This window comes from Sorex fumeus, unplaced genomic scaffold, assembly GCF_029834395.1.
Source record: "Sorex fumeus unplaced genomic scaffold, SorFum_2.1 ptg000054l, whole genome shotgun sequence".
NCBI classification, from domain to species: domain Eukaryota; kingdom Metazoa; phylum Chordata; class Mammalia; order Eulipotyphla; family Soricidae; genus Sorex; species Sorex fumeus.
In genome coordinates this window covers 957,612-975,803 of record NW_026606111.1, presented here as the reverse complement: position 1 = coordinate 975,803, position 18,192 = coordinate 957,612, and the positions used below count along the sequence as shown (strand labels likewise).

Sequence of the window (18,192 nt, the reverse complement as noted above, 5' to 3'; positions counted from 1 at the left end):
GCATTAAAAATGCAAGAAAAGATAATGAAGCAAAATAAATTCAACAAGGGCGCTTGAAACGCTCAGCCTGGCAAGCACTGGGCTGCCTATAAGCTGGCATCTGTGAGCCATGCCAAGCTCCCCACCCCCCTGTCTGATCTTCACAGCATGGGACGGGTCAAACGCTGCGCAGGAGTGGACGATGGCCACCCAAGGGACGGGAAGACGCTCTACTGAAAAGCACCAGTCCTGGTGGCACTGCGTGCTCAGGGGCACTGCCTTGCCCGGGAATGAGGGGCTGCTCCTTCATTCTAGCCCCTCTTCTTCCTAAGGACGCAGGCGCATCCGTCTGCACCCGAGGTCAAGGCACATAGAAGTCCCCTACACGGAAAGGGAACAGAGGGGCCCTTGACTGAATGTATCTCATCTCATCGCCCTGAATCCTGCAGAAACAAAACCCCAAGATGTTCTTCATTGTAGTGTGTCCAACCCGATGCGGGAACTAATTGAGCGTAAAAAGTGCAGCTCGGCCTCGTACCCATTAGCAGAGGGTGACGGCGGCTCCTCCTGCCCCCAGCTCTGCCTCGCCCGGGTCTTCTCCGCAACTCCATCCCTCCTCAATATGCCACCGCGAGCACTAGCTGCGGGGGCAGCAGGAGCCCAGATCCATAATTTCGGAGCACGTTTATTTCCCACCGCCCTTCCCGGGCTCTCCCCGTTTGCTCTTCCATCTGGAGCACCCGGAAAAGTTGCAGAGCTAGCAACGGCAAGCGATGAGGCCCCCAACTCAGCTGCTACTTAGACCGAGAGCTTGGTGGCTGGGTGTCGTGAAGGCCGAAAAAACCTCAATAAACAAACAAGCAAACCCACCCCGACCCCCGGTGGGCAGAACGTGGAACGGGAGGGGTTGCGCTCAGTGGTGGGGGCGGGCACTCCCTCTGGGTGGGGCGTAGCTGGGCTCCCCATCAGTCCCATCCCCGGGAGGCCACGGACCCCGGGACCTGCAGAAGCTCTCCCAGACCAGGTCCTGCCTCCGCTGGGTCCCCCCCCCCCCGGAAGTGGAAACCGGGTCCCCACAGCACATGCCATGGGTGAGACGCAAAGGAGCCGGCACTGAGTCACCACCACCCAAAGGACGTCCCCGAGTCACGAGCCCCCCCCTCCCAGACCCAGCAGCTCCCAGCAGCCCTGAGCAGGGCCGTGCCACCAGCAAGAATCAGAGCTGGCAACCCGGCTTGCACTGGAAGCCACGTGGGGACTGTCTCAGGAGCGGCCGGCACCAAGCTGGGGTGTTACCTGCAAACTCGCCTGATCCCACCCGGGAACATGCAGGGTAAAAGGTAACGTGTGGTGGTGCACAGGGCAGAGGGGGTGCAGGGAAGCAGGAGAGGGTCTTGGGGTCTCCCGCGGGGTGCTGTGAACTTCCCTGTCCGTGCCACATCCCAGGAGAAGGCCACAGTGTCGGAAACTCAGACACCGACACTGCCGTTAGCATGGCCAGCAGACGTGAGGGCTGGTCATGTGTCTGGTCACCAGCTCAGCCTCTGCAGTGCCCACAGCTACCTGGCACCAGGTCCTCTCCCGACACTAACCCTCTGCCAGCCTTGCTGTGCCCAGGTCAAGCACCGTGTTGGCCTCCTCGTCCTCCAGGGCTCCCCATCCTCCCCCTCGCTTCTGGGAGGGACTTAGGCTCACTCCCCCAAGTCTTGAACACAACTCTGGGCCGCTCAACGAGGGGTCACTCCTGGGGTCCACGCCACGCCGTGGCCGGGACGCATACAGTAGGGCTCTGGAGCCGCAGGTCAGATGAGGCCCAGCCCTTCAGGGGGCACTTCACAGTTCCCCGATGTGGCCAAGAGTGACCCCCAACACGGCCAGCGTGACCCCAAGGATCCTTGCGTGGGGAAGAAATTTTTTTTTTTTTTTTGCTTTTTGGGTCACACACCCAGGGGTTACTCCTGGCTCTGCACTCAGGAATTACACTGGCAGTGCTCGGGGGACCACGTGAGATGCTGAGAATCGAACCTGGGTTGCCTGTGTGCAAGGCAAACGCCCTACCCGCTGTGCTATCGCTCCAGCCCCAGGGGAAGAAATCATTGACACGTGCACTCGCTGAGGGCAGGTTCATAAGGTTCCGTTTCAGGTTTCTGAGGGTCAGACCCCGTCTGATTCCCCATCACTCCTGCGAGGCCATGAATCATGCGCCGTAGAGAGCCCGGCTGGTCTGTGACACGCCACCTTGGATATTGAAGAAAGCAAACCAAATGATCGATCCATGCCGAGGCAACATTCGTTCAGCTCTGTGAGGGCACCTGCCCTTCGCAGCCATCACAGCCGGCGGCGGAGGCCAGCCAGAGCCTGGCTCAGGGGACAGCACCACCCTGGGAAGGGGCACAGCCAAGAGGCTCGATGGGTGGAGCGGGTCAGACGCAGTTGGTGGGACCAGGATCCCAGTCGGCTGGGCCGCCGTGCAGGGAGCTCAGAGTGGCGGGGCCTTGCCTGTCCTCTGCTGCCCCGAGCAGCTCTGGGAAGTCAAGCCACGGAGCAGGGCCACGGGGTCGAGCCACAGAACCATAAAGTGATGCCACGGAGTCAAGCCCACAGAACCACGGAGCAGAGCCTCAGAGTTGAACTACAGAACCACAGAGCAGTGCCACGGAGCAGAGTTATAGGAGTCGAGCCACAGAACCAGGGAGTGAGCCCTGGGGCGAATCCACAGAACCACGAGTGGTGCCACAAAGCTGAGCCCTGGAGCTGGGCCATGGGCAGCCCTGGTAGCACCAAAGGAAACCCGAGGGGTCCAAGTGCCTGCCCTCTGCCACACGCCGGAGACATTTGCTGGCTGGGCACAGGCGTCAGGTCTCAGGGACACACAGCTGCTGGCGGAAGGAGAGGAGAACCAGGACATGGGCCAGCAACAGCTCTGGGGACACTGGCCATCGCGGCCACATCCGGGACACAGTGCCCAGCTGCCTATCCTTCGGGTCAGCTCTGGGTCTCCCCACACCCGCCCAGAGCTGGCACAGGCCGAGTCCTGCCTTCGGCCAGTGGCTCTGAGAGGGCAACGGAAGCCTGGTCTCCATCCTGACAGCTGCCCAGGTGACCGTCCGACCCATAGAGCCAGTCCATCACTGCACTCCTGGGTCCATTTAGAGCCCGTATGGTGGACACTGGGCCAGGCACCGGAAGTGGCAGTCAGCAGTGGGCAGTTGGTGGGGGGCAGCGGGCAGTGTGGAGTCATCACTGAGCAGTCAGCAGTAGGTGCCGGGGTCCACTGGGCAGTGGGCAGTGGGGAGTCAGCAGTGGGCAGTGGGGAGTCCGTGGGGGCAACGATCAGTGGTCAGTGGGGAGCTGGCGGGGAGCAGTGGGCAGTAGGCAGTGGGGAGCCAGTGGGAGACAGTGGGCAAGGGGGCATCAGAAGCGGGCAGTGGGAAATCAGCAGTGGGCAGCAGGCAGCGGGGAACAGCAGAGGGCAGTGGGCAGTGGGAGCTGGCAGGGGGCTGGTCCGCCAGGTGGCGGGTGGTCTGCCCATGCCTGGCCTGTCGGTGTGTCCTTCCACCAATCCATCCTCTCTCTATGTGGGTCAGTGGTTCTGGGCCCACCAGGGTGACCCGGGCAGCGCTCAGGGGGATTCGTGACAACATGCAGGGTCTCAGGCACGCGCGTGTCCCCCGTGGCCGGTCTCCCTGCGGCTCCTGCCCGTGTCTGGGTGGGGATTGTGGGCGCACAGGCTGGGCGGGCTGAGCTGTGAGAGGGACTGAGGGTCTCCACCCCCAACCTGGACCTTAGGGTCGTACCACGCATGGGCCTGACCAGAGGCCATCGGCTCCCCAGGGTCCCAGGGTGTCTCTAGGTGCAGCCCTGGGGCTCCCCACACCGGGGGGGTGGCTGGGAACGATGGCTCAGGCTCGCCAGGGCCTCCTGAGCCACTTGGAAACCCCCTGGGCTCCCCCCTCCAGTAAGAAAAAGTCTAAAGTGATGCCTCCTGCCCCCACCCCGACTGGGAGCTCCGGACGTGAGCCAGGGGAGGCCTGTGCACCCATTGGGGGCGGGCTGGGAGCAGCCTCCAAGACTCAGGGTGACACTGAGCCCCCGCCCCGGCCACAAACCCCATCCTGGGAGACACAGTGCCGCCCAGTGACTGTCCAGTGACATCCCCCGTGTACCCCGTGGCCTCAATCCCATCTCCTGGAGTCTCCCCAGGACACTTGGCGGATGGCAGGGAGGGAATAGACTCACAGGTGCCATGAGCCCCAGTTCACAGCCCTGCATGCAGCCAGGAGGAGACCCTTGCCCCAGTGACCACTGTCGCCAGTTCCCCAGGGAGGGGGGAGGGGTGGAGCAGGACAGGGCTGGAGCCGCCAGACTGGAACGCAGGCCAGGACGCAGGCTTTAAAGGCTCCCAGTGACGCGGGAGGTGGGGGGGATTCTTCTCAACTCAGGGTCGGAGGCCCCTGGCCAGTGCAACCGAGTCCCCTAAATTCCCCATCTGCACACTCCCCCCCCCCCACTCCCAGGTTCTCTGCAGCCGTGCATGGGGACTGTGAGGGTAACAACGAAAACCAGGTTCAGCAGAACCCAGCCAGGCTCTGCGGTTCTGCCTGTGAGGCTGCCCACGCCTCCCGGGGAAACGGCAGGAGATGAGACGGACGTGGGGCACGAGCAGAGAGCCGGGAGGGCCAGGCTCCCACCTAGCCTCTGCAGGCCTGCGAGCACAGGGCAGGGACTGCGGGCCTCAAGCACAGGCCCCAGCGTCCAGCACCCGGCTCTGCTGTCCAGCTCCCTGGCTCTGCTGCCCAGCGCCCGGCTCTGCGCCAGGCCCACACTGCCCACAGGCCTCGGGCTGGCGGCTGCTCGCCTTCACTGTGCGGGGCCTTTCCTGATGCCGCTGCTTCTGTGTCCGTCCTGCGTCTGGACAGAGACCAAGTCTCCGCCTGGAGCCAGAGTCCCTCAGGCCACCGGCCTCTGCAGAAGCTGAGCCGCTTCTCTGCAGGTCAGAGCCGCCGGCACAAGCCCAGGACTCCCGGCCACGGGAGCGTCAACGCGACACAGACCATGCTCCTCCGTGCTCCCCTAGTGCTCCCCTGTGTTACCCCAGTGCTCCTCCATGCTCCCCTAGTCCTCCTCTGTGTTCTCCCAGTGCTCCCCAGTGCTCTTCCATGTTCCCCTAGTGCTTCCAAGTGCTCCCCCCGTGCTCCCGTGTTCCCCCAGTGCTCCTCCGCGCTCCCCCATGTTCACCTAATGCTCCCCTGTGCTCCCCCAATGCTCCCCAGTGCTCCTCTGTGCTCCCCTAGTGCTCCCCTGTGTTCCCCCAATGCTCCTTCATGTTCCCCCAGTGCTCCCCCCCGTGCTCCCCCAGACGTGGCGTGGGGGCGTTCTGTGTCACCTGGAAGGGGGCATCTCGCCTTAGCGTGTGCGCGCGTGTACATGTCTGGCACGTGTGCATTTACACACGCCCCTGTGAGCACGTACAGACACACGTGGGTGTGTGCGCCTGTGTGTGCACACGTGTGCAGTGACGGAGCCTGGCCCCCCCTTCCCCGGGATGCTTACGGCTCCCCCCAGGGGTGTCCTGTAGCTCTGCACAGGGGCTGACAGCACACGGTCCCCGGCCTCCCCCTCCCCCCCCCCCCCCCCCCCCCGCAGTGCTGGACCTGGAGAGGACAAAGCCCCTGAGCCGTGGGGGGTGGGTGATGGTGCCCCAGCCTGGGAGGGGCCCTAGGGACAGGCACGACTGGGCTAGGCCCTGACCACCCCTCCCCCACTCCTGCCCACCAACTCCCATCCTCCGGTCTCCCAGTCTCCCAGCGCCCTGTGGATCCTAGGCGTGTGGGCTGGGCCCGAGAGCTCCCCTCCCCCCATCTTCGAGGGGGGCCGCCCGAGGCAGACTGCTATTTCACGCCCTGTTGGTTCCTAATGCGCTAACCACAGTATCATTCCTGCTCCAAACTGGGGCTGTATTTTTTTTTCCCCTGTTTCCTACGTGGCCTGAGCATCCCGGAAGGAGAACATCACTTCTAGCATGGCTCAGTCCAGAGACAGGCTCGGGGCCGGCGGGCGGCGGGGTGGGAGGTGGGGGAGACAAGGGGCTCTGCCGTCTGCACCATCCCCTTCCCTGTGGGCTGGGCGGCCTGTCTGGAGTTCTGGGTGCGGGCAGCCCAGGGAGGGCCAGCTGAGGCTGTGCGCAGGGGCAGACGCTGCTGCCCACAAGGCGGGTGGGGGACCCTGTGCAGACAGCAGGGGCTGGGACCACCCCTGGACTCACTGGGGGGCCCTCCAGAGCCCACCAGACCTGGGTCTCTCATGGCCGTGAGCCCGAGTCGGCGGCAGGGTCCCCGCCACGCGGTGCTCAGCACAGCCCAGCTCCCTTCCCGGGTCCCCCCCAGGGGGTCTGGGCTGTGGCCTGGGCTAGAGGCCCTGCAACGGGGTTCACCCGCCTCAGTGATAAAGCAGCCTTGGCCCAGGGAGCTGCACTCTCCGCCCAGGGTCCTCACCGCGGGGAGTGACCAAGAACCAGGAGGAGCGGGCTCACACGGGCGGGACCCCTGGCATAGTCGGGGGTGGTGGGGGCAGCGTCCTGACCCTGAAAGGGGCTGGTCCAGCCGGACCCCAGAAGGGCACAGTCTGGGGCTGAGACCCACCCCACCCTCAGCCCAACCAGCTGCCCAGACACGGGGACCGGACACTCGCGCCCACTCTCTGCTTTCACGGGGTCTCCCCATCGGGAGAGGAGAGGCCCGGCCGTGCTCCCCATGGGCCCAGGCGCTCTGTCCCCAGCACCAAGAGCTGGGGAGTTCTGGCCGCCTGAGCCCTGCACCTGGGGGAGAAGCCCGCCTCCAGGGGGTGGCTGGACCCTGGCAGGGCAAACCCGAGTTAGAAAGCCTCACCCTGACCCGCCCACCCTGCCGTCTGGGCCCCCCACTGGACAGTGAGCGTGCACGGGGGTGTCGGGTGCAGCGAGGGCACAGGGGTCAGACCCCGGAGCTGATTGGGGGTTGCTCCTCCCCGCCGGCAGTCACCAGCCTCTCCTCTCCCAGGGCACCCCGATGCCCAGGCCAGGCTCCGAAGATCCCGGGATGGATCCCAGGGCCCAGCGCAGGCCCAAAAACCACCCAGCCCATCCTGGGGTCATCTCTCAATGGCCCTCACCCACACATCCAGGCAGTGCACAGGCTGTGAGCCTTGTGGGAATGCCCCAACAGCACCGAAGATCCCATCTGGGGGAAACTCCATGTCCAGCATGGGACAGAGCACAGAGCCCGCCACCTTGGGACCACAGCCCAGAAATTCCCATTGATGCGCGGCCTCCACACAAGGGAACATGAGGCGAGGGAACCCCCGCACAGCCCCAGCACCCCTCCCTGTACCCCGGAGAGCCCCCTGCAAGCCCCATCCCCCCGTCCCTTCATCTCCGGGAGGACCGTGCCTGGGAGTGTCCCCGGCTGTCCGTGGAATGTTGCGTGACCCCGGCTGGAGTGTAAGGGGGCCTGGGCTCCCTGGAGGGGCTCCCCTTTGCCCATCATCGTAAAGCACGTTACCAAGGGTTATGGAACCCATCAGACACACACCACATGGCAGCCACCTCCCCATGGGGCGCCGGAGACCGCTGCACAAGCATGTGACTGACGTAGACAAAGACAGAACGACAAAGTGCTTGGCGTGGTGGCCGCTGAGCTGCGACGGGCTGAGGGATCCAGCCTGGGAGCAGAGACCTGACGCTGCCCAGCTCCGCATGACAGACAGAGTGTGGGGTGCGGCCCCCAAGATGTGGTTGCTGACTGCACATCCTGACTCCCGGGCCCTTGCTCTGCTGCCGGGTCACACAGCCCAGGGCCCCAGAGAGTGTAGGAGGACTTCGGGCGGGGGGGGGGGGGGGGCGTCTCTAGGGCTGACTTGTGAATATAGCTGGGGGCTCAGAACACCTGCTCCCCCCCGCTGCCTCCCCTGGGACTATTGCTAAAAGGTGCACAAAACCCTACGACGTGCCCCAAGCACCAAAACACCCCAGTCCCAGGGTCTCTCATCTGGTCCTCCAGACCCGAGGCCAGAACACACGGAGGGAAACGGGCAGCCATCAGATGGGCAGAAGTGAGCGTCCCGGGCTGGGGGGGGAATCTCCCAGCTCCCATGGGACCTGCACGGAGAACAACACCCCCACCTGCAGCGCCTTCTCCCTTGCCACCTCCGGGCACACCCTGGGCTGCACACACAGGGTCCGAGCACCCCTCCTGATGCCAGTGCTTTCCGGACTCCGTCTCGCTTGGGCTGGGTTTGGTTCGGGGACCGGGGTGCCGGCCGCTCCTTACCTCCACTCCCTGAACCTTCAGCTTCATGTGGTCCTCGCGGGTGGTCTTTCCATCCTTCCGCTTCTTCCAGCAGTAGCCATCCTTCCGGTACTTCACCTTCTTCCTGTTGTAGAGGATCATGGAGCCATTCTGCGGTCTGCAAAGCGACACAGGGCAGGTTACCCAGAGGCCACCGGCCACCAGTCTCCACGGCAAAGCCAGAGGCCACACTCGCGGGGATGCCCCGTTTTTCACCTTTTATTGCGGTGCTCAGGATTCACCATGTTTCATGGGCCAGCCAAAATTTGCCCGTGGATTTGGTACCATGAATGTGGCAATGATGGGCCGGGAAAAAAAAAAAAAAAACATCTCCTGCCTAAGGTTCACCATCTGATGAGTAACTACGGCGTGGGGAAGGGGCAGGAGGAGAGTGGGGGTGGTCGAGCCACACAGCTCCCCGTCTCCGACCCCCTCACTGGCATGGGAATAAAGGGGCGCGGGTGCTAGATGTCTGTGTTGGGTGCAAGCCCACAGCGGACGGGGGGGGGAGCTGACTGCGAGTGGGGGCGGTCCTAGTCCAGCCCCCCATCCCGTGGAAGGCCTCCGAGCTCAGGTCTCCACTGACCACCGCTTAGGGAAACAGATGAGGAGGGGTCGGTTCTTCCGGGGTCCGGCAGTGACAGGCCAAACGGCAGAGGCCCTCAAATGGTCCCTCCGAGCCTGGTGGGCCCCGCTGACACGTGGGCTGGGAGCGGGGGGGGGGGGGGGAGTGAGCACCCCCCTGCAGTGGGGGCGGGGCATGGCAGGGGCAGGGACGCTTGGGAAGCTCCCCCGTGCTCCAGGGCAGGAGCCCCCAGATCTGCAGCCTGGGAGACCCACAAGAGCCTCCAAACACTCCCCCCACAGTGCCGGCACACTAGGCAGACACCGGCCAAGAGAGCAGGTGAGGCTGCAGAGGGGACCAAACTGGCCACCCCCCTGCCCGCACAGCCCAGCTCTCCCTCCCCCCGTCCCTCCCCCTCCTTCCCCCTCTCCATTTCTCCCTCCCCCTCCCCCCTCTTTCCCTCCCTCTCCCCTTCTCTCCCTTTCCCTCCCTCTGTCCCTCCCTCTCTCTCCCTCTCCCTCCCTCCCTCTCTCTCCCTCCCTCTCCCTCTTTCTCCTTCTCTCCCTCCCTCCCCTCCGCCTTTCTAGGAATCAGCTCCCCACTCCATCACTGGCCAACCAGTGAGCCGCTGGCTCCTGTCAACAGGGGTTTCCTCACAGCCCGCGCAACTGAGATAGGCTGAGGCAGCATCACGCCTGTCACAGCGTGTCACCTCTGGGGCCTGTCACAACACTGTCACCTCTGGGGCCTGTCACAAAACTATCACCGGTGAGGCCTGTCACAATGTGTCACCTGTGGGACCTGTCAACACCGTCACCGGTGGGGCCTGTCACAGCATGTCACTTGTGGGGCCTGTCACACCGTTGTCACCTCTGGGGCCTGTCACAAAACTGTCACCTGTGAAGTCTGTCACAATGTGTCACCTGTGGGGCCTGTCAACACTGCCACTTTGGAGCCTGTCACAGCACTGTCACTATGGGCATGTCCCAATGCAGTCAGCTCTGGGGCCTGTCACCCGGGTCACCCGTGGGCCCTGCCTCCAGACGCCTGACAGGGCCTTGCTAAGTGACGGGGGGGGGGGGTGCGGCACCCCGATTCTGCCATCTCCCCCTTCAGTTCGAGCCCTGAGTTCCCCAAGAGACCCCAACTACGAGGCCTATGCCCAGGAGTGAGCTGGCAGCACGGGACCCTCTGAGCAGAGCCGCCCCCGACAGAAACAAGGACCCAGAGGGTGGCATCCCCCTCGCCCGCCCAGGCCCAGCAGGGGCTCCCGGAGACACGTGGCCACCAGGTCCAGCCGGGCAGCAGTGCCCTCGCCTCTCACTGACACGCCTGTAGACTGACGCCCCCTCGTAGCTGTGGCCCCCAGGGCCCTCTCCCAATGCCCACCTGCCCATAGATCCAATCCCCCAGGAAGATCCCGCGGGGACCCCACCCCCATTTGTCCGTCCTCACCTCCCATGAGAAGTAAGACCCGAACACCTGCCATGAGGAGCAGCCGCGCTCACCTCTCCTTGGCAAAGACCCCCACGGCCACCCCCACCCGAGGAAGGGGGGACGCCAGGCCAGAGGGTCGGAGCCGGTCCTGTGTGCAGGGAGGGTGGAGGGTGGGGCATGTGATTTCAAGGCAGCTGAAAAGGAGGGGCCTGGCCGGGAAACAGGAAATGGGGACACGGGGAGGACACGGAGGTTAGCGGGAGACGCACGGGGGCTGCCATCAAGCCCCGATCGCTCATTTCCAGGTCCACGACCACATCTATGGCCGTGACCACGGCCACAGCCACGACCCACAGCCACGACCACGGCCATGACCACAGCCACAGCACGTCTACACCCACAATCACATCCGCAACCACGTCCACGATGCTCTCCATGTCTGGCTGTTGTCACTGGTTGAGAGGCAGCAGGCTTCAGAGGGAGCCAGGACTGGGAGGTGACAGGTGGTAGGACTGCCCGGCGGAGCCCAGGTGGACCGAGCCCTCACGGGGAGCGACCCCCACACTGCCCGCCCTGTCCTGCCCCTCCAGCGGGCACCTCCCTGCAGGTCTCTGCCCTCCCACCCCCTGGGGCCCAGTAGCCCTGGGGATGCTGGCGGCGTGGACACCGGGTCCGGCCACCTGGCTTTGCTTTCGGCCCGTGTGGGGTCTTGGCTGCACATGTCCCGTCTGTCTGGGCCTGCGTCTGTCTATTCGCTCTCTCCGCCCCGACCCACAGCTGCCACTCACCCTGACACCTACGCCTGCCCCAGATTCACGCCACGGCGCCCTCTGGGTCGACGACTAAACCTCCAACTCTGCCCCTGTGTCCACACCCACATCTGCGTCTGCGTCACGCTCTCTGAGAGGGGTGGTGTGGAGTCGCCGCCGGCCTCCCTCAGACCCTGCCCGTGTCCTTCCGTCCATGCCCCCTGCGGGCTCACTGCCGGCTCTGCGCCCACACGATCAACCCTGCTGGCCACACCCGCACCACTCCTCAGCGTGCAGGAATCACTCCTGTGGTTTGGGGGGACCGGATGGGGTGCCGGGGGCTGAATCCGGCCAGCTGCATGCAAGGCAAGTGTCCTACTCACAGCACTAGCACTCTGCCCCCAGGCCCCCAATTCTGGAGTAACTATGGCAACCTTAGGCCCTCACTCCTTATTCGGCCAGGTAACCTGTGTCCGGCTAACCGGGGAGCCCCACCTGTGTCTGGGCAACTTGGGGTGCCCCACCTGCATCTGGGTAACCCAGGAAGCCCCCACCTGTGTCTGGATAACCTGGGGAGCCCCCACCCATGTCTGGGTAACACAGGGTGCCCCACCCATGTCTAGGTACCCCGAGGAGCTCCCACCCGTGTCCGGGTAACCCGGGGAGCCCCTACCTGTGTCTGGGTAACCTGGGGAGCCTCCCACCCATGTCTGGGTAACACAGGGTGCCCCACTCATGTCTGGGTAACCCAGGGTGCCCCACCCATGTCTGAGTAACTGGGGGAGCCCCCACCCATGTTCGGGGAACCCAGGGAGCCCCACCCGTGTTCAGGGAACCCGGGAGCCTCCGTGGCCAGCACAGCCCTCGATCTTCCCATGGTGACTCAGCAGGAACGAGGCCACCCTCTGGGTCTCCCTGCTGACTATTGCATTCACAGGCTTGCCGGGGTTTCCTGACCCCCTCATCCGTGCACACTGGAATCCTCATCTCGGGACATCCTTGGGGAGGTGCAGGATCCCAAGGAGTGCCCCAGGGAGAGTGCAGAGCCCTGACGGCGGCGAGCAGAAACCCAGGGGGAGAACCGAGGTGCTCCCTACGGCCCTGCCACCTTCTGAGAGAAGCCACGGTCCAGGAGGAAGAGCCAGAGAAACGCTGCAAGTGACAAACGTCAGCAACGTCACAGTGGGGACGGAGACAGAGGGGCGAGCCAGGACGCCCCCAGACAGCCTGGCTCCTCGGGGGAGACGGCCACGACCTCAGGAACGGAACAGAACCCCCCATCCCCCCCCATCCCCCCCCCCCGAGCAATCGTCTTAGGTGATGTGGCAGCTTCGCGGTCCAGCAGGAGGGAGCCTGGCTCTGTACCAGGCAATGCGGCGAGGAACGGGGGAGGAAAAGGTGACTCTGGACCCATCACTCACGAGACAGCAGCGGCAGATGCAAATGGACGAGAGATTGAACGGAATTAAGTCACGAATCCACACAGATACCAGAGCAAATACACACACACACACACACACACACACACACACACACACACACACACACAGATCTCCCCCGGGACCCTCGAAGTGGAGAAGGCGTGTGGCCACGTCCACAGTCCTGCACCAACGTGCAAGGCAGGCGCAAACAATGGCACAGAAATAAAACCACCGGCCCATTCTCCAAAGGAGCGTGCCGCTCTGCACACCCGCTGGAAACGTATGAGGACACGGGCCTCCCTGCGTGCGCTGCCGAGTCTGATATTATGCCACCATCGCTGCGGTGCTGGGTATTATGTCTTTGGATTATAGCCAGCCTGGCGGGTGTGTGGAGGGTTTTAATTTGCATTTCTCTAGTGACTAATGATGGTGAGAATCTTTTCATCTCCTTATTAGTCATTCGTAGTTTCTCTGGCGAATTGTCTAACTCCTTTGCCCCTTTTGGGGAGGTCGTTTTTTTTTCAGGGGGGCCCTCGGAGCGATTCAGGAGGGCGACTTGTGCCTCCGCGCTCAGGGATCACTCCTGGTGGGGCTCGGGGGGGCATATGGGGTGTGGGGGATCGAATACAGGGCCAGCCACATGCTGGGCGGGTGCCCTGCCTTCTGGCGCCATCACCCTGCCCACTTTGCCCATTTTAATCTCAGTTACTCGTCTTCTTTAATACAGGCGCTGAAGACCGAGGTATGTGCGTGACTGGCAAGCGTCTCCTCTTGCAGTCTGCAACTTTTCTCTTTCGTAATGGTCTCTTTCAAAAGTTATATTACAAAATTCTATTACTCGCAAAGTTCAATTTATCTATGGTTTCTGAACTGCGCTTTTAGCATCATCCCTAAGGATCCTGCCCTACCTTAGACCTGAAGAATCTTCTCTGCGCTCAGGAATCACTCCTGGCGGTGCTTGGGGGGCCATAAAAGATGCCGGGGAATCGAACCCACGCCCTACCTGCTGTGCTATCGCTCTGGTCCCTGCTTCTGCTTCTTAAGACTGCCCTTTCCCTCCATGACTTGCTTTTGTGCGTTTGCTGACACTAAGTCACCGAGTTCAGGTGGGCTTCGTCCTCACTTCATTTTCATCTTTTATTTTTCTTTTTTGGGCCACACCCGGCGATGCTCAGGGGTTCCTCCTGGCTCTGCACTCAGGAATCACTCCTGGTGGTTCTCGGGAGACCCTGTGGGATGCCGGGGAATCGAACCCGGGTCGGCCGCGTGCAAAGCCAGTGCCTTCCCTGCCGTGCTACAGCTCCGGCCCTGCTTCATCTCTATCCTTACGCCAACACGGCCTCAAATACTGCAGCTTTAGAGTAAATTCTGAAATCGGGAGGCTGGAGGCTGGGCCTTTTGCTATTCTTTTTCAAAGCTGCTTTGGCGACATTAGGCTCTTTGTATGTGCAACAAAATTTTAGGTTTCAGCTGACAATTTCTCAACATGATCTAAAGGTCTGCTGGGATTTTTTCCGGGGTTGTTTTGAGTCGAGAAACAACTTGGAAAGAATTGCTATCGGAACACTACTGATTCTTTTGCTCACTTGGAATCACAGACCATTGGCTGCTTCTTCATTTACATAAATCTTTCATTTCTCTAAGATTTTCGTGGCTTGGCTTTACACCCTGAGGATTAAATTTATCCTGAACGCATTATTCTTCTGGATGCTCTTGTAGATGAAATTGTCTTCTTAATTTCCTTTTTTTGGGGGGATAATTCATCTCCACTCTATAGAAACACGATTGATTTCTATAGATCGATCTCGCGTCCTCGACCTAGCTAACCTCATTTATTAGATCTAGTGATGCTTTACTCCCCAGATCTTAAAGACTTTCTACATACACACTCGGGGCTCCTAGGCAGCAAGAGAGGTCCCCTCCTCCCTTTTCCTTTGGGCGCGTCTGATTTCTTTCCCTTGCCTTATTGCATAGGCTGGGGTCGCCGGCCTAAAGCTGAGCAGAAGTGGGGAGAATGAAGGGGTCTTGCTCCTCATTCTCCGATGGGTCCCCTCTCACGCTGCTCAGAGGTGGGCTGTGGCTGGCTAAGAGGCGCAGGGCATTCTTCAAGGGCCCCGTGAACAACTAATGGGACAATCTGAACATCAACACAAACATGCAAAGGATGCTAAAATGCGTGCATAAGCTCAGATAGAGAAGGGAGCACCAAATAAAGGGTGTTGGGAGGATCCTCCCAGGAAGGGAGATACATGCTGAAAGTAGACTATAGACCGAACATGAATGCCACTCAATGCCTCTTTTGCAGACCACAACACCCAAAAGGAGAGAGAGAACAAAAGGGAAAGCCCTGCCACAGAGGCAGAGTGGGATGGGGGGAGGTAGGGGGTGGGAGGGATACTGGGATCAGTGGTGGTGGAGATTGGGCACTGGTGGAGGGATGGATACTCGATTATCGTATAACTGAAACCCAAGCACAAAAGTTTGTAAGTCTACAACTGTACCTCATGGCGTTTCACTAATAAAAATTTAAAAAATAAAATAAAATAAAATGCGTGCATAGTCACGACCCTGACACCAGCAAGAAGCTGGCTGAAGGATCCAGAGGCCTATTACATTTTTTGTCCCTTTTTTTTTGGGGGGGGGCCACAGCTGGTGGTGCTCAGAGCTTACTCCTGATGCGGTGCTCAGGGATCACTCCTGGCAGACTCCAGGGATGATGTGGGGTGCTGGGGACTGAACCTGAGTTTTCCATGTGCAAGGCAAGTGCTCTCCCCGTTGTACTCTGGGGAGGGATCGAAGCAGCACAGAGCAGGCTCCTGGCCTTGCATGTGGCTGGCCATGATTTGACCCCTGCCACCCTATATGGTCCCCCAGCACAGCCAAGAGTGACTCCTGAGCGCCACTGAATGTGGCTCCAAAACACAGTTTTTATTATTTATTTATTTATTTATTTATTTTTGCTTTTCGGGTCACACCTGGCGGCGATGCACAGGGGTTACTCCTGGCTCTGCACTCAGGAATTACTCCCGACGGTGCTCAGTGAACCATATGGGATGCTGGGAATCGAACTCTGGTCGGCCGCGTGCAAGGCAAACGCCCTACCCTCTGTGCTATCACTCCAGCCCCCCAAAATCCAGTTTTTAATTAAATAAATTTTATTATTATTATTATTATTATTTTGCTTTTTGGGTCACACCTGGCAGCGATGCACAAGGGTTCCTCCTGGCTCTGCACTCAGGAATGACTCCCGGCGGTGCTCAGGGGACCCTATGGGATGCTGGGAATCGAACCCGGGTTGGCTGCGTGCAAGGCAAATGCCCTACCCGCTGTGCTATTGCTCCAGCCCTTAAAATTTTTTTAAGTAAAACAAAGAAAGGGGTTTAGAATCAGGCATGTACCCCAACCCCCTTTCCCAGTTGACTTCCGCCTTTGATTTATCAAAGGGCAAAAGAGGGAATTACAAAAAGTTTCCCTGCCGACAAATGACGAGAAGGTGCCTTTCCATCTTGACTTCCCTGTGAACACACTGACGAGCGCTGCAGGAGAGGGACGCGGGTCACAGTGTCCCCGAGAGAAGAATGTCTCACCGTTGCCCCTCCTGGACCCCCAAAAGGAGAGAGGGGAGCTCGAGCTTATGCGAAGTTCTCAGCCTCACCCCCCCTAGGCATGCAAAGGGCCTTCGGGGAAACCAGGCAGGAAAATGACCTGGAACCTTCGACGGGCTCCGTCTGTGGGAGCGTCAGAGCATGCCGGGAAGCGAACACCTGTTGGGAGACCCAAAGGCACGGCCAGTGGTTGCAGTGGCCACCCCCCAGGCTGGACACTAGCGCCAGGGAGCAGCCGGACCAGTGCAGAGAGGCGGGATCTTTAATCCGACTTGGAATCACTTCGGCATCCCCCCCAGAGCGGCTGCCGTAGCACACAGGGGTTTCTTCTCTTCAAAAGACAATTTAGAAATCCACGCGGAGCTGCTTCCCCGTGCGATGACAAGGTGTCTAAAATAATCTTCCAAATAATGGGTGTGTGGGGCGGCGGGGGTGGGCGCGCGGGGCCAGGTTGCGGTAAGTCACAGTGAAGGGGGGTTCCGGGGGGCCTCGTCGGTTTGCACGGCGACGTCTGACATTTTCAGGAGAAGGTTGTGGAGGGAAGAGTCAGGAGTTTTGAAGTGAGTGTCAGGAAATATTTTGCGTGTGTGTGTGTGTGTGTGTGTGTGTGTGTGTGTGTGTGTGAAGCAAGATAATTTTCATTGAAACTTATTTAGAAGCTGTGAGGGGAGAGAGAGCAGCACGCAGCTGAGGGAGCCTCAGGCCTCTCTGGAGAGGAACCAGGTGAGCAGAGGAACAGAGACCAGCCGGTGGAACATGTGCGTGCGGGACCCCGCTGGACCCCACATTTTAGATCCCACCCCATCCCTTCCAGGCAGGGAGACCCTGGGGAATCCCATGACCCCCTCTGCCCAGGACAGAGGGGCCCGCCTGGCACGCTGTCTGTTGCTCCCTGGGGGGCTCGGGAAGTGAGGACAGGACACCCGGTGGGGGGTGGTGAGGACCTCCAGGCTCCCAGTTTCAGGGAACTGCAAAGATGGGCGGCGAGGCGGAGGTGGGAGGGGCTGTGTAAGCATTGGGTGTGTGCGAGGGGTTTCGTGTGTGAGCAGTTGTGTGTGTGTGAGTGTATGTGTGAGCAGCTGTGTGTGTGAGCAGTTGTGGATATGAGCAGTTGTGTGTGAGCCGTTGTGGGTATTAGCAGTTGTGTGTGAGCAGTTGTGTGTGTGAGCAGCTGTGTGTGTGAGGAGCTGTGTGTACAAGCAGCTGTGTGTGTGAGCAGTTGTGTGTGTGAGCAGTTGTGTGTGAGCAGTTGTGCGTGAGCAGTTGTGTGTGTGAGGTAGTTGTGTGTGAGCAGTTGTGTGTGTGAGCAGTTGTGGATATGAGCAGTTGTGTGTGAGCCGTTGTGGGTATGAGTAGTTGTGGATATGAGCAGTTGTGTGTGAGCCGTTGTGGGTATGCGTAGTTGTGGATATGAGCAGTTGTATGTGTGAGTAGTTGTGTGTGTGAGCAGCTGTGTGAGGAGGTGTGTGTACAAGCACCTGTGTGTGTGAGCAGTTGTGTGTGAACAGTTGTGTGTGTGGGCAGCTGTATGTACGGGCAGTTCTTTGTGTGAGCAGTTGTGTGTGTACAAGCAGTTGTGTGTGAGCAGTTGTGTGTTGTAAACAGTTGTGTGTGTGAGCAGCTGTGTATGTGTGTGTGTGTGTGACACTAAATCCAAAACCAAACAAAACCCGAACAGAAAGGGTTTCAGAAGTTCTGTCCCAGGGCGGGGAGCCATGTCTCAAGTGGGGTCCCCCCACCCAGCCGCTCTGAGACCCCTCGGGGGACCCAAAGCAACGGGCGGACCTCAGCTAGGAAGAGGGGGGACCCCTGGAATCACCAGAAGCCGCTCAGCCAGGGCCCCTCCTAGCACCCCCTCCGCTGCCCTCCACCCTGCTGACCCCAGGGGACCCCCTTCCATGCCCTGGCACTAAGCCAGGGGTTCAGCAGCTCAGGGTGGGAACAAGGAAGCCCCCGACACCCCACCCCCACGGCAGGTGAGACTGATGGAAAGGTGAGGCTTGGGGCAGAGTGTGGCTGTCCTTGGGGTTTGGTCCGGGGCGGGGGGGGGGCAGAAAACAGGGTGTTTTGGGAGCCTGGGGTGCAGCGACGGGGTCCCGCTACCCCCAGCAC

The 18,192-nt window shown here is 60.9% G+C and overlaps 1 protein-coding gene across 7 annotated transcripts in view; it reads right to left on the bottom strand.

Moving 5' to 3' along the window:
* CAMTA1 (calmodulin binding transcription activator 1) overlaps positions 1–18,192 on the bottom strand; it is a 544,421-nt gene that overhangs the window by 258,528 nt on the left and 267,701 nt on the right. For all 7 annotated transcript variants that reach the window (XM_056125179.1, XM_056125175.1, XM_056125178.1 and 4 more), the window contains one exon: positions 8,286–8,421. In XM_056125179.1, coding sequence (XP_055981154.1) covers positions 8,286–8,421 — 136 coding nt within the window. The remainder of the gene's footprint in view (positions 1–8,285; positions 8,422–18,192) is intronic.